General features: G+C 37.6%; 1 protein-coding gene across 1 annotated transcript in view; it reads right to left on the bottom strand.

The window, feature by feature from the left end:
* Positions 1 to 16,067, bottom strand: part of PTEN (phosphatase and tensin homolog) — a 67,084-nt gene extending 51,017 nt beyond the window's left edge. Inside the window, exon 1 of the mRNA XM_080911593.1 lies at positions 15,847 to 16,067. Coding sequence (XP_080767719.1) covers positions 15,847 to 15,925 — 79 coding nt within the window. The 5' untranslated portion in view covers positions 15,926 to 16,067. The remainder of the gene's footprint in view (positions 1 to 15,846) is intronic.
* Positions 16,068 to 16,757: the final 690 nt, after the last annotated feature.

Raw genomic sequence — 16,757 nt, forward strand, 5'->3', positions numbered from 1 at the left:
TTAAGAATTCACATAATTTATGACCCTTTGCTAAACAATGCAACTAAGAAATGAATTTTATTAAAAAAAAATTACTACTATTTTCTGTGAAATGTGGCCATTCTGTCTAAAACTAACTTCAAACTTAGCTTTGTGCTATATTTATGAACTGAACAAGTTAGTAAAAGATTGGGTTAACTTCCTGACCTCTTTTCTGTTGTTGCTGCTAACCCCAGTGCTACCTCTGGGCACTATCCCCAGCTTAGTTCCCTTCCTCAAGAAAGACAGGCACACGGACCGACAGTAGCACTAGAAGTACTACTGTGTTTAAATGAAGAAGTTTTCAGGAGAGATTAGTTCTGTGGAAGTATGTATGAAGCATCACCAAGTTGAGTATTATGTTGGGTAGAGCTCACAAGAGCCTTACCATACACTGGTGACAGAAGAGAACACATGGGTGTTTGAAGAGATGACCCAGCAGTTAACAAGTTAAACATACTTGCTGCTCTTGCAGAAAGAGGTACAGGTTTGGTTCCCAGCACCCATATCGAAGCTTACAACCATCTGTAACTCCAGTTCCAGCAGATCCCATGCCCTCTTCTGGCCTCTGTGAATACCAGACATGCCTATTGAGAAGACACATGTTTGCTGGCATAACACTGATACACATAAAGAATAAAACTTATATTAGAAAGATATACTTAAGGGGCTAGAATGGCCTAAGCAAAGAACTGCAGGAGAAAGACAGATGCAACTAATAAAGACAAACAAAAAGGATGGCATTTACATAAAACAGACACAGGTTTAAGGATGCTGTGGCAAGTAGCTCAATTTAATCAAGCATATACACAGAAATGTTCATAGTCAAGAACAAGGAGCTCTCTGCAGAGGAAAATCCAGATCACAAGCCTGCCTGTCAAGTCAGCAGACATCAAGACCTTCCCGAATTTACCATTTCTGGAATTTCTTCCCTTGTTGTCTGCCAGTGCTTTTAACCAGTGGCACTAAAAGCTTACAGGTTACATATTACAAAGAAAAATGCTTAAGAAAGAAATGGGGGTGAAGAGAGAGAGAATAGGTGAGAGGAGGGAAGGGGCGAAAAGGAGATTAGAGAAAAAAAGAAAGACAAGGAAATATAGGGGCTTTCAAACAGCAACAGTAAACTGCAGGTGGTAATGGCAGGCAGTTTTCTGAGTTTGAGGCTATCCTGTTGTAGAGAGTGAATTTCAGGACAGCCAAGTCTATACAGAGAAACCCTGTTTTGATAGGTAGGTAGACAGACAGAATATAGACTATGAAAATGTTTAATAGGTTCCAGACCCTATTCTAACCATGGAATAAATATTTCCATTTCATACAGAACACCAACTTTGCAACATAGAGCTGGCAACTTGAGGTAAACCTCTCAATCTCTGAACTTCTAAAATGCTTGCTTCATTCTCATGTAAAATAACAGTACTTCATTCATTAACTTGCTTGCTAATTAATTTGAGTAAGAAATTTAAAAATATCTTTAAATGTATAAAACTGCAATGGGCTCTGTAGCTGTAACAAGAGGTTATTATAATTAGAGCTCTTCACGTCAGATGTAATGGCACAAATCTACAATCCCAGCACTTGAGAGGAAGTAAGTTCCAAGCCAACCTGGTCTACATAGCAAGTTCCAGGCCAGCCAGCCAGAGGTATAAAGCCTTGTCTCAATTAAAATAAAACAAAAACAAACAAAACAAACTACACCCTGCAGATACTTGTATTCAGGCAGCATGGCACACAACACTGATCCCAGCAATCCCAGTACTAAAGAAGCTGAAACCAGAGGGTAGCATGCTAAAGGCTAATCTGAATATGCGAACACCGTATGAAAACATTAACTGATAATTAACTGATTAATTGCAAATAGTTTTTCTACTTAATAACATCTGGCAAAAAAAAAATCTCTAAAATACAACTATAAAAAATTTATGTTTTCATTCTGTTCCAGCGATATAGTTGAGGAAAATAAACCACAAAAGTATAGTCTACGAAGATTCAGAAGTACAGAAGCAAACCATGGTATTTAGCAAGGCTGGTAAAACAGTAATTATCAATAGCTTTAAAAACACTAGGCCAGGCCTGGTGGTTCACACCTGTAACCCCATCACTGGGGAGCAGAAGCAGACAGATTTGAGTTTCAAGGCCAGCCTTGTCTACATAGAGTTCAAGGCCAGCCAAAGCTATACAGAATGTTGTGTAAAGAAAAGCACAAATAAATAGATAAAAACTCCATTTGTGAAAAGATAACCATATCAAACACTGACAATGGCTATAATGTAGACATGCACTAACGTTAACTAACATAATTTCCAGTGACAAACTGTCTTTTTGTGGGAAGAGGGGTGTTTTTGCCTGAACTGTCTGCAGCTTGCCAAGAGGAAAGCTAAACCCTCTTGTTCCTCCTGCCTCCCCTAAATACTGGGATTACAGGCACCCCACCCAAAAGCCAGTAACAACTTTTGAAACAGAACCAACCTGGCATGGTGGTACGTGACTATAATGCCAGCTATTTGGTAGGGTGAGGCCGAAAGTTCACAAGTTCCAGGCTTCCTGGGCTACATGTCTGTTTAAGAGTAGCCTGGATCAGTGAAGGAAAACTTGACTCAAAAGTAATGTAAAAACAAGATGATTTCTTAGCTCCATGGTAGAGCACACATGGAAGTCCCTGGGCATCCCCAGCACATTTTTTTCACTGAATCCTTAAGTTTTAGAATCTTTTAAAGTGATTCCAATCTTATATACATATAGATATGAATAAACTCAATGAAAAAAAACTTTTAATTTTTTAATGAATAAAGTATTCTGAATTTCAACTAGGTTTAACTTATCAAATTCCTTATAAAGTCAGCAACTCTGAAGTCCAAAGTAAGGTTTTTTTGGGTGTATTTACTGATGGCTTACATCCCTACTAGCTTTCCACCAAGTTTTTCTTCCTAGAAGTAAATTATGAAATAACGTAGACTGGAGAGATGGCTCAGTGTAAAGAGTACTGGCTGCCCTTCCAGAGGTCCTGAGTTCAATTCCCAGCAACCACATGGTGGCTCCCAACCACCTGTAATGAGATCTGATGCCCTCTTCTGTGTGTCTACAGACAGTGACAGTGTACTCATACATAAAATAAATAAATCTTTAAAAAAAAAAGATTAAAAAAAATAAAGGCTCATCAAGCCTATAAGAGATCCTCTAAAATTTTTAATTTCTAATGAGTTTATAGAACAATTAGCTTCTTCTTCCTGGGTCTCTGGAAAATATGAAAAGATTGGTTTCTAGTTTCAGAGCTCCACTGCAATTAAACTACACCCAAGTGCGCACGCATATCCATGGACACACCGTCTGATTTTCTTACCACTAAAAAAAAAATCTAAGATTGACCACTAATAAGCAAATCAAGCAAAATATGAATACAACTTCTCTAACAGCCTTCAGAAGTGCAGAAGTCAAAAAATGTATTAGACACATTAACAGCTGTATAACAACTAAGCCAAACACAAACTCCAAATTGTCTACAGAAAAATCATAGCGGTACATATAAAGATTATAAAAAAATTAAAGCTATAATTGACTCAACAGTAGCATAACGTTCAAAAGAGATCTCTAATGCTCTAGTCTTTATATTTGATGTTAGACCCTTAAGTTACTCCTGCAATAGACTGCTTAGAAACAAAACAAACACTAGCTTTAGCTACTTTATACTCATGCAAAAGACATTAAGGTCTCTAACTTACAACAGGAAAGATAGTCCAATGTTCCTGAAGGACAGAACAGTAACTCAAGAACAAAGCCCTGTCATATTTAGTGCCAATTCATTTAGTAGTAGCTGCATCTGGGGGAAGAAAAGACCCAAAACATTCACCTGCAATGCCTTTGCAAGTTCAACACTGAGAATGCAGAGATCAGGAACCACTCCACAGGTCCTAATACAAATGTATCCCTGACAATAGACCATCCTCCTTCAATTTAGTCAAAATTGAAAAAATTTTAGTTGCTTTAACAACCAAAATTTGCCCTTCAAAGTAAAACTCTTTGAGACAATTTAAAACAAGAAAAACTCCAAATGTGTGGGCTGAATTAGTTCACTTTACATATGACTTTAATGTAATACATGAAATAAATTTCTTTACCCTATATTAACAGCCTAGAAATCATCTTTTGCAAGTGGTATAAATAAATTTGCCCCAATGAACTGTTTTTGACTAAAGAAAAATAATATGAACCAGAAGTAATAATGTAGATTTTCAATCATGAAGACATATATACTGCCACTCACTACTATAATAAAGTCATTAATGATTTTATAATTGCCTTGTTTTAATATTGTAAAAAGATTCCTATTCCCACTGAAAACATTTAAATCATAATCAACTTTGTATCTGTGAATTATAAAATTATTCCCTGAACACTGAAATTATATTTTAAAATATGCTAGTCAAAATTCACTTTAGAATATGAAACTTTTCTATTAACATTTTAGTTGTATTGATAGAAAGTAAGAACAAGTCTTTGGGGGCTAGGGACATAGCTCAGTGGTTAAGAACACTGGCTGCTCTTCCAGAGGTCCTGAGTTCAATTCCCAGCACCCACATAGTGGCTCACAAGCATCTGATCTGATGCCCTCTTCTACCATGCAGGTATACATGCAGACAGAGCACTCATCCACATAAAACACATAAACAGAGTCTTTGGTGCATATTTAAATAGACTTTACTTTTTAAAGTAATTTAATGGAAGGGTACAATCTTTTGTAAGAAAATAATTACTGCCACTGTGGGAGAAAGCACCCCTGTAATTTGTAATCTTTATGTTCAAAGAACATGATTTAAAATCATAGGAAAAAAAAACTAAAATTGTTAAAAAAAAAAAAAAGAAAGAAAAGGAAAAAAAAAAAAAAAAAAACAAAGAAAGTCAATGGTTCCAACTGATAAATAAAATGCTGGATCATACAAGGGTTGGCCAAGGTGTAGTGTGACATCCTCCTGTAACCCTGGGAGGCAAAGGCAGGGGAAGTCTTGTGAGGTTCAGGCCAACTAGGACTACACAATGAGGCCCTAACAGAAAAAAAGAGAGGTGGAGACAGAGAAAGTTTAATAAACAAGATAAAAATACCAGTTAAATGGAAGAAATAAAAATAAAAATAATGAGGCAGAAATTCCTTTAATCCTCCACACTATCCAACTATGAAGTAAGCAGAATGGGAAATAATTTCTAAACTTTCAGTATTTGGGTAAGAGCTGCACATGACATGAGGATCATCTATATCCACACTAAGCTCCTATGCAAAAAGGCCTAAAAGTTTTCGAGACCTGCAGGGAAGTCATTCTAGTCCAAGTCCAGAAACTATACTGACAAAGCCTTCTTCCTCCCAGGCATTAGTCTGGCCAGCAGCTTACATTCAAAAACTACAGGCCCCAGGCACAAAGTTGGGTTTAAAATTACAAATCCAAATATTTAAACTTAAAACATTATTTTTAGCTAAAATACCACTTGGCACATAAAAAAAAAAAACCCTAGATATAATAAAAACCTAAAATTCATCAGCTATATTCAGCCATATTAAGGCATTTTAAAGACTTATACAGTAAGCTAACATCAAGTACATGCAAGTACGATGCAAAAGAAAATGTTTGCATGAGGAAGCCCCTTTATACACAGATAAAAACTTAAGTTTGAAGAAGGGAAAATAGACACAGGACTTGAAAAATACTCAAAGGAAATGTTTACAACCGCTTACTAAATCAGTCCCCTCACTGAGTTTTGTATTATCAATTCTTATATAACGTGTTAGAAAACCTAGTTTAAAAAAAAAACAAAAACAAAAAACCAGAATTTTGTGTTATTTAATATATCAAGTGCCGTGAAAACGCGACACTCTTGTGCTGAAGCATGGAGACACCCCAGTAAAAGTGAGCGGCCAGAGTCAGGCTCGGAGCAGCATCTTCAGCTCCTAAGCAGGCCCTTAGTGGTTTAGCACAATTGATAGCATACCTTAAGTTTCACTTTTACAAAGGCCTAAAACTTCATCTTAGGTCTTAAAAACTTGTAATTAGATGATTCCAAAAACAAAAGTGTCAAAACCACTTACTACCACTAAATTATCTTAATGTTTTCCTACATTTGAAGAACAGACGGCAGGCCTGGCTATCAGGACGCCGCACGACTACAACCTGTGACCTTTGCAGTAATAACAAGCATCTTTCTAAGGGCCTTCTCTCAGTTTCAGACGCATGCGATCACAATACGGACATAACGTAGAAGAAGACGTATCACAGTTTTTAGTATACTGTAATTTCATCCAAACATCCTACAGACTACTCCACAGAAGCTACTCAGGACTGTGTTTTCCTTCCCCGGGCAGCAACAAGAAAACAGTAACAAAATAACTAATGCCACCACTAATTTTTATTAGAAATCAAGACAGCAACCTTACACCTAGATGAAAATTTCAAGTTTAAGTTTCACTTTATTTGGGAAAAAATTGAACTTAATAATAAGCAAGTAATTTGGATTTTGTTGTTAGAAATTTTTTTTTGTTTTTTTTTGGGGGGGATGGAGGGCTTGACTTGGTTTTTAGTTTTTTTTTCTAAGACGGGGTTTTTTTTTTTTTGGTAAAAACTGAACTTCAACTTACTATGTGGCCAAGAGTAACTGAACTTCTGAATTCCTTGAGGACACTTCCAGGGTGTTAAGGTCACACCCAGAAGTAACTTTGTTTATAAAATAAAAAACTAAGTTTCTATCACTTTGTTTTAAATAGTTTGTGCAAAATATATTAATATAAATTCACTGATAAACAATTAATGGTTAGCTTATATGATTAAAGATTCTCTTTTGGTATCTGACTTAAAAATGACATTTTTCACCAAATGTTCATACTAATTATCAGTGCACACTGATCAATTAATAGTGCCACAAATACAAGCCAACTATACAAATATAAATCACATGATTAAAATTATGCAACCGTAACATCATGACAAGCCTGGATTCAGAAGGACAGCAACAAAGCTATGCCCACTTTAGTGTGAAAATTGTTTATTCAAATTACTTCTATTCCACATTAATTTCAACTCATCAAAATACTCCAAAATAAGTGAAATTAACATATCAAAGGTATTTGGGGCCTGGAATACTAATACAAACCTCAAATATTTAATATATATTATATATAACATGTGTGTGTTATTTCACATAAGTTATATAAACATTAAGTATTAAATGTGCAGTAGATTTCCTAGAAGTAATTTTAAGTGGAGGCATTTCAAAGCTCTAATACTTCAATTTTTTTTTGTTTCTATTTAATTGTGGGTTTTGTAAAATCTGAATCATAAAAATTGTTCCTGTGTTACCTTAAGTCCACTACATGATAAAAACCAGTAAAGGGGAAAAATGAAGAAATCTTAATTTATAGGTAAATTATGTATTGTTGATCATTTCAATTATGAAGCACTATGTAAATTATTCAAAAAGACACCTCTTTTACTTCACCAAGAATTAGAAAGCAATGTGAAGTTTTGAAAAAATAAACAAAAAGGTGATTTTTCTCTTAGAAGTCTCTTTATAAAAGGAATTTTCTTTAGTAAGCAAATGAGCTTTTAATTCATAGGCTTAATCACTGTTAATCTATTCAACTGAATTACAGTAGTGAATTACTATTTGCTTTTTTTTTTTTTTTTTGGTGAATATGAAGCTATCATGTCAAGTCATGTCAGCTTCAAACAGTCATCAGCATACCTAAACATCACCCCTGACTTCAAGAACCAAAACTCTAAATCAGTGCTTAAGTTTCCTAAGAAATTAAAATATAAGGCCTTGACATTTTATTCTGTGTAAAGTGAGCAGCAAATGAAATTGTAAAATTAAACGGGAAAAAAAAAACCATAGCAACTAATCTATTCCTAAAACACTTATAACTATGCTTGTCATCCTTAGAAATAAACCAAGAAATTCACTGCCCATTTTACTGCCTTGGTTCCTGTGCACCTTCGGACTAATGAAAACTCGTGTGCTCAATTCAGAAGCGTCACAGCAATCCCAATTTTTATTTTCGGTAAGTAAAAACACTTTAATTCAACCAGGCTAACAATCAATGCAAAGCTTTGAAAAGCAGGTGAATGTGCACCCAGGAACTTCAGTCAGGACAGCCCCATTCTCTTCATCTGGAAAAAATGTCATGTTTTTTCTTACTCCTTGTCAGAAATTTGCCCCTTTACAGAAGCACATTTAACTTCATCCCATCTGAAGAAACAAGGTTTAGAGTAAAGAAATCTAAGACTAAAGAAGCTGTTAAACAACAGTAACATTAAAGAAACTAGCAGCAAAGTAACTCCCTAAACAATTACAAAGAAAACTGCTCAAACAGGAAAAAAATGTTTCAGACTCCTCTGACCTGAACCTAGAACTCAAGGTGTTGTATGAAGTTACCTAAGCTGTCCTCAAACAGAACAATCCTCTTGCCTCAATCTGCTGAAAGACAGACTTAGTCAAATAAATCTTTTCCTTACTAGGGACATCTTTAGTGGGAAAGTTCTTAAAAGAAACATAAGCCCCACAATAGTCAGAAAACCTAGGACCCAGCTCTGCCATCCAGCAACAGTTGACCTTGGACTATACCTACATATCAGACACTTCCTCTAGCATTAAACAGATCCCAGGTCCTGCAGATGTCTCAGAGCATAACAGCCTCAACCCACTGAGTACAAGCAAGCCTTCTACTACCTCACGTGTGACCATGCTCACCAAAAGCAAACACCTACGAGTCACAGCTTCACCTGACATCAAAGATGGAAACTCGGGCAGGTGTCTGAGCTGTGTCTGGGGCCTGGCTAACTCCAGAATGTTATTTACTTTCTAGCAGGCTGCCTTTCTAATTCACTTGTCTACAAAATCAATGTATTTCCTATGACTGTGAGCTCAGTGGGTATAACATGAGAGCTGAGGGGATGGTCCCATGGATTAAGCACTTTATTATGCAATCACAAAGATCTGAGGTCAGAGCCCTAGCACCAATGTCAAAACCATGTATAGTGAGTGGTGCTCGCACATCCTTGTACGGTGTGTATGCCTGTAATCCCAGCACTTGAGGGCACAGACAAAAGACAGGCTTGCCATATGGTAAGCTCCAGGTTCAATGAGAGACCCTGTCCCAAATGTTGATTGCTAGCCTATAAACGTGTACATAAACACACAGAACATAACACAGTTAGCTTGGATAATGTAATACCTAAAAACTTTACTATCTCTCCAAAATTCATTCTAAATGTAAAAGAAAAAATTTAATTCTATTTAGTTGAGAGTAACATAAATATTCAAAAAACAAGTCTCATTAAAGAAGAAAAAATTTAATAGAAAAAAATCTGCATTTGTTCCAAAGCAAAAATTTGTTTCTAACATTAAACATGTATATTGATTTTATGATTCACTTTTAGGAATATATCTTATTAAAAGATAACCTGTTTCAAAGCAGAATTCATACCCTTATGTAAACCTTAAATAACTGTATCCTACTCAAAGGTTCAAAAGCAAACATACAAATTAAGTCTGCATCAATAAAAAGAAAGAAATAGAAAGAAATAGAAAGAAAGAAAGAAAGAAAGAAAGAAAGAAGAGCAATGTGTTTGTCATAGTACAGATACCGACAGAAGAAAAAGACAGAAACTGGTTCAGACAATGTAGTAGGTTCAGATATCAAGATATGCAACTCAATTTCATAATGTGTTATACAAAAACACAGCTAAATTACTCAGGGAAAGCTTTGCAAAAAAATAAATAAAAATCACAAAAACACAGTCAAAACAGTCATGAATCATTACAGCAGCATCCACTCTATATTTCAAAGTAGAAATACCCCTGAAAATGAAGATGCTCCATTGCTGAGGAAGGAAGAACTATTCCATCACATGCAGGTAGGTGGGCCTTAAGCTTACTCCATTCTTCCCTCCACTTGATAAGAAAGAAAGCCTGTGGGCTTCTAGGATGGCTTAGCAGGCTCAAAGGCACTTCCTGCTACCCTACCGACCTGACTGCCATTCCCAGTGTCAAAGGGAGGAAGGAGAAAACCAACTCCAGAAAGCCGTCCTCTGACCTCCACACTTATGTCCTGTTCGGTTCCTCCCATTCCAAATCCCAAATAAATTAGTAATTTTTAAAACTATAGTATGGGAAGGAAAAAAAACTCCGCTTAGCATTTTCTTCTCATTTCAAAGTTCAAGTTATATTGAAAATCCCGTCCCAATGTGAAAATGGGGACAGGATTCAGGGTTTAACGCTAACATTAAATTCTTGCTATAGTTCACTGCAAATTGTATTAAATAATATATATACATACACATGTCTGTTGTAATAAATGTCAACTGGCAGAGCGGAAAGGAAATGCTAATATATCCTTACTGGTTAGAGTTTACATAACTGAGTTATACACTAGAAGTCCTATTTCTTTGTGAAAAAGAACTGTGATACCGACCAAACATGGCCACAAGTTCCAGACAAGCCAGGGATACATGGTGAGACTCTGACTCATAAGAACAAATATATTATCTATATCATAGATCATATATGCCTATACGTTGTATATAAATATTATAAATATGTTATGCTATTTATATTCATCTATATTGAATATAAGAAAATTTAATCTTACAAGATGGTTTTTAAATTTATTATTCAAAAACTAAGGAAGTTTTCATGTTCCCTTAAAAGTTGAAAACAAATTTTTCGATGAGCATGATTAAGATGAGCATGATTAACGTTGCTTTGAGCAACTCTGAGTGACATCAAAATCAGACATTACACTCAAAAGTTCCTAAAAGAATTCCCCTATTTTAAAATAAAACACAATAGCCTTACTCAATTAAAATCACAACAGGTCTCAAACTGAACAACTACATGAACCCTGCTCACCTCCTAAACAAAAATGCAAACATTTTTATGTAAATAATTGGAAACTGTCAAGGACAGAAGCTATGATTTAAGTATTTACAATGAGGCAAGTATAAGCACCAAGGTAGTTATGTGATTTAGTTGGCTGTTCCAACAGGGTCTTTTCCCTTAGCTGGCTTGGAACTCACGCTGTACAATAGGTCAGCCTCAAGCCCACTTATGTAGTCAGTGCAGGCTAACCTAGAATTTAGCAATAGCCTCCTGCCTCTTCCTTGCTGGTATCAGATAAATTTTTGTGGTGAGTACCATTATCCTTCCCTTATTTCAGGTAAAAAGTATGACTAAGAGAAATTAAATAGCATACTTATCCAGCTCTGTGCCAGAGCCAAGATCACAGCACAGAGACCCCATCCGCCTAAAACGAAGAGAAATAATTATAACTTCAGAGTGTAGATAAGACCAGCCATATTTTAATATAAAAGACGAAATGTTTTAAAATGGCCTCCAAAGCAGTCTGTTCTTTAAGGAGAAGACCCATTTTACAGAACAGTAAGTTGGTTAACTTGATACTTACACACATACACATAGAAAATATTTAAGTTAGAGCACTGTTCGTATTAAACATTGGCTTCTGATTATAACTGTTTGACTAATTACTCAAAACATAGCAGATTTACAAGTTTTTTCACAACACACACACACACACACACACACACACACACACACACACACACACACACACACGGTCATTAGTGGGGGCAACTGCAGTTCCCATCTCTCCAAAGTTAATACTACCAACAAGTTTTAAGTCTAGTATTCTAAACGTGTCCACAAATGCCAACTGTTGCAACAGAAGAGTGTACCTGACTATTCTGAACTTAAAATTTCCCAGGCAAAAATCAATTCATTCCTTAAACATGTTTCCTCTGATAATAATGCTCCTCTAAGAAACAGGCTGCTATAGAACTCTTCTGCAACCACAGCAGAGAATACAGAACAAGAAGGTGACACTGCACACTCAGGGCCCTAATTTCATTTCTGCCATCTTCAGCACTAGAGAACCACTGGAACATAGCAAGGCCTATAGAAAAGGACCAGCAAATCCTTGCTAACATGAAGCTACATGGTCTGTATTCAACATCACTGATAACTCAAACAGCAACTGTATCAATTTTGAAACTACCAGATACAAAAAACTTAATATTTGCAGAATTACTTCTGATATAACCATACAAAGTTTCATACCCAAATCATGATCTATGGAACAAATCCTGTAACTTTTCAAAAGAGTGAATCACAAAACCAACTCTCCAATGCTGGTTCTGAAAAATCAAGTTTATCTACAGGGAGAGGAAAAGGGAACAAAACCCGAGCCACCAGCTCTGTGCAGTGAAACTTCTGTTTTACGAGCCAGTAGTTTGTCATGGAAAAAAATTTTGATCATGTAAACTTCTTAAGCTGTATTAATAACTAATACTGTCTCATGGAACAGAATACTTCTAAGATGGAATAGGCCTACAGAAACAAAAAACTGTCCTCAGGATTCTAAACTTATCTTTGTCAACTCTGAATTTGCATATATATCAATATAAGAACACATTTGGGACTTAATAAAAACAGAGACATAAAATATTGAAAACTGAGTATTTACTACAATGTATGTTCAAACTTTGTTTTTTCCTACATGAACAATTTTCTAATCAAGTCATCAAAGTGACTATTTTAGAAGTGGCTTAAAAATTGTCTAAATGCTGTCAAGCTATAAGTAAATGCACAAAAAAAAAAAAAAAAAAAAAAAAAAAAAAGACAAATCTCATGTTGTAACATCTGAAAATAAGAATTGAATTCATTTCCAGAAAGTAAGCTGTATCATAATACTTAAGTATATGTTTTATGTAATTATGATAAATTAGATATAATATTCCACACCAAAATTAAAATATATTATCTGCCTGTCTCCTGTTACTAAAAAATTTTAAAGATCATGAATCACCACTTTCTAAATCTAAGTCTAAAATTAATCAAGTTATATATATTTAATCATTTAATCTTTACTTAATATTTTATAAGGAATCTCAGTCTACATCACTGTTGCTGTGTAAACTGTTTAAATTGACAGTAATAAATTTTTCCCTTATATTGAATTATATATAACTAAAGTTACTCCTTTTGACCCACTTTACTCTTTAAGTTTTAGGAAAAATAAATTTGCAACTTACTGTACCAGTAGTGTGTTTCAGGAACACACTGACATGAAAAGGCACGATAAAGGCTGGAGTCTTTTAAAAGAAAAACTATAGTTACTTACAACAATCACTTGCCTTTAACAAAACAGCTAATACTAATAATCACTATTCTCACTACAAGGTACTAATATTCCTGTGATCAGTAATTGAAAAATACATCTCCCAAACAAAAAAGCTGTACAGAAGCTGACCCTTCCATGTGCTTTAAAGACATTAACTCTTGCAGTCCCTCATTCCTGACTTAAGAATAATATCCAACCAACAAATTCTTACAGGAATTCAGTTTTGCCTTCAGCAAGTAAAAATATCCATCCAACTTACTACTTTCAAAATGGAATTTACCTTGGCCAGCCTCATTGCCAACACTGACCAGCACAAATCTTCAATGACCATTCTAATCCCTGCTGCCTAAACACAGAAAATCCTGATAAGGAACCAAGCAAGCCCTCTAGTTTATCAAAACTAATGGGAGCACCGCTCAGAAGAGCAAGGTCTTCAGTGACTTTTTCCCTACTGACTGGTTTTCACATCAACACTTGGCTCAATCAAACCACAGCTCTAGAAATTAAGTGTTATTAGTCATTTGAAGCAATATTTGATACTGCTTTCTATGCATACCATAACTAAAAGCACAGGTTTGGATTTCTAAGTCACACAAACTGCACGTGCAGAAGCCCATGCACTCTGAAATCAAATAAGGAACTGCAATCACGTCACTGCTCATACTAAAAAATTTACAAAATAATCTTAAAGTCCTATGGGAAAAGCAAAGCAGAAGTGTACTTTGGAAGCTTCGAGAAGTCTGTCTACCAGGCATTCTAGATTTTTCTTTGAATGTGGGTTTTTTTTTTAAAAAATTAGATACCTCACTAATTCCTTCTAGATCAAGATTACTATCATTAATTCACACTAACAGCAAACTGCCCTGAAGCAAGTGACAACTCAGAACTTTCTCCAATTATCTTTCAGAAGGGTCAAGTTCACCCTAGTAAAGCTTTTCAATTAATGCAAACTCAAAAATTAAAGATTCCTTTCAAATTGTATTTTTAGCTTGAAAGAAAATAATTAGCCTGTGTGAAGCCAGTTTTTCAGTGAGTTTCATCTTCATTTCCGAACAAAAACTGGATCAAATTAGCTATGCACTTTCAGCCACTAATGCAGTCCATCAATCCTCTTCCAAAGGAGTTCTCTTCAGTAAAGAAAGCTCCCCATAATGTTATCAGCAGGACATGTATAGACAAGCTGCTGCTGCCCTTCTACCTTAAGAAAATATCTACTAATAATAACTAAGAAATAACTTTTACAAAGAATATCTTATCACCAATTATGCAATGACATAATTTTAACTAAACACTATTCTCAACTTCAAGTCACATAACAAAATCTTGGGTGGTAACAAAAGGCCCAATCGCTTAAAGGCTTTCCCTTCAGACCTGCAACTTGTGTTTTCAAACACCTTACACACTGGCCTCCCAAAAGCTCTCAATTTCTGTCAATACTTCCCACTCTGCAAAAAAGGAGGCCTCTCTTTCCTACCCCTGATCATAACCAGTACCATACCTGAAACTGCAAAGATAAATGCTTTAAACCACGAACGTTTGAAGTACAGAGACCTAACTTTGAGACAATCAGAAGTCTACGCCGTTAAAATTCTTGGGTTTCTGTCTTATCCGACAAGCTGACTCAGTGAATTACTGTCTGCAGAGAGCTAGCATACCTACAGTCTGCAGACCGGGATCCATTCCTGCCACTATGTCTAGATATTCCCTGGCTAAATTATACTTGACATTCTACACAAATCAGGGTAAAACCCACAGATAAGTCAACGGGTAAGAGCACCTGAAACAAAAAATATTAGCAGCAAATTCACGCTACTACTTAAACTTCATGTGAGAGCTGAGTTCAATCCCTGCAGTCGCTTGCCATACACAGACATCATCATCCGAGATCAAAAACGACTCGATCTCCGTTCTATCATGCATGGCAAGGCCAAATGAATGGGACATACTACTGAAATGCAAATTTCATATGCTCCAATAATACACATTCTGGCACTACTGATTTCAAACTACAAAACTTCCACATGCAGCTCCAAAGTTGCAATCACCCCAGTTTAAACTCGCAAGCCTTCTTCTACTCTCAAATTTGCACCGTCTATGCTGAAGATGACTATGCTTATAAAGTTATGCAAATCCGTCCACTAGGCACATTTTAGAAAAATCTTCCAATGCAACCCAGGAAACTAAAAACAATCACTGCAAGATCCTGAAGCAATATGCCTACGTGCAGCACGGACTTTCATTTTAATCTGATCTACATCCTAGATCTAGGGCCTAAGTCACGATCTAGCCGAAATATGCACAACCCCAGAGCGTCTATTTTTTTTTTTTTTTTTAGTTCATTTAGAAGGATGGATTGACGAGCTGGTTAATCCAGCGTACAGTACGCTGCATTAACGGACAATAGATTTTAAGAAACCACAGAGCTCGACAAGAAACCAATCCGTGCCTTGACACTTGCAAGCAGGCATGAGTTCCGTCTAGATGAACTCTCCCTAGGTTGAATACACTGGAAGAGACACAAAATACACGATCTAGAAATGCGACCAGTATCAAACGTTATAGTCACCCCAACTACAGAAAATTTTCGCATCCGTCTACTCCCACGTTATCAGAGTGATAGAAAAGCAAAGAGGAACAGCCGCAGAAATGGATACAGGTCAAGTCTAAGTCGAATCCATCCTCTTGATATCTCCTTTTGTTTCTGCTAACGATCTCTTTGATGATGGCTGTCATGTCTGGGAGCCTGTGGCTGAAGAAAAAGGAGGAGAGAGATGGCAGAAGCTGCTGGTGGCGAGGCTTCTTCTGCAGGATGGAAATGGCTCTGGACTTGGCGGTCGCTGATGCCCCTCGCTCTGCTGCCGCTTGCCCCTGGACCGCAGCCGGGTAATGGCTGCTGCGGCGGCTGCTGGATGGTTGCAGCGGCTGGGCCTGCTTCTCCTCAGCAGCCAGAGGCCTGGCAGCCGAGGCAGCGGAATGGGGAGAAGACGGATAATCCTCGCAGCGGCTGCCTCCTCCGGCGTCCTCCGGAGCCCGGGCCAGGGGGGGTACGGCGGCGGCGGACGGGAGGCTTAACACCGGCCCGGGTCCCTGGACGTGCCGCCGCCGCCGCCGCCGTGTTGGAGGCAGGAGAAGGGGAGAGAGCAACTCTCCGGCGTTCCCAGCCCTGGCAATGGTGACAGGCGACTCCGACCCCCTCCCCGGAGCCGCGGCCGCCGCCGCCGCTTCTCCCCCCCGCTCCAGGAGCGGGAGGTGCAGCCGCCGAGCCTGCGCCGGCTCCCGCCCGAGCCCACGGCTTCCACCGTCTCTCTCCGAAGCTGCTCAGAGGCTGCCCGGTTAGAACGGACGACGAGGAGGCGAGGCCCGCCGCCGCTGCCGCCGCCGCCGCCCGGCCGGCTCCCCGAGGGCGCTGCCCCCGCGGCTGCTCACAGGCGCTGAGAGGGGCTCTGGGCCGCGGCCGCCGCCGTCTCTCATCTCCCTCGCCTGCGCCGGGCCTGGCCTCACAGCGGCTCAACTCTCAAACTTCCATCATGGCTGCAGCTTCCGAGAGGAGAGAGCTGAGCGCAGC

The sequence above is a fragment of the Micromys minutus genome (genome assembly GCF_963924665.1).
Source record: "Micromys minutus genome assembly, chromosome: 2".
NCBI lineage: Eukaryota > Metazoa > Chordata > Mammalia > Rodentia > Muridae > Micromys > Micromys minutus.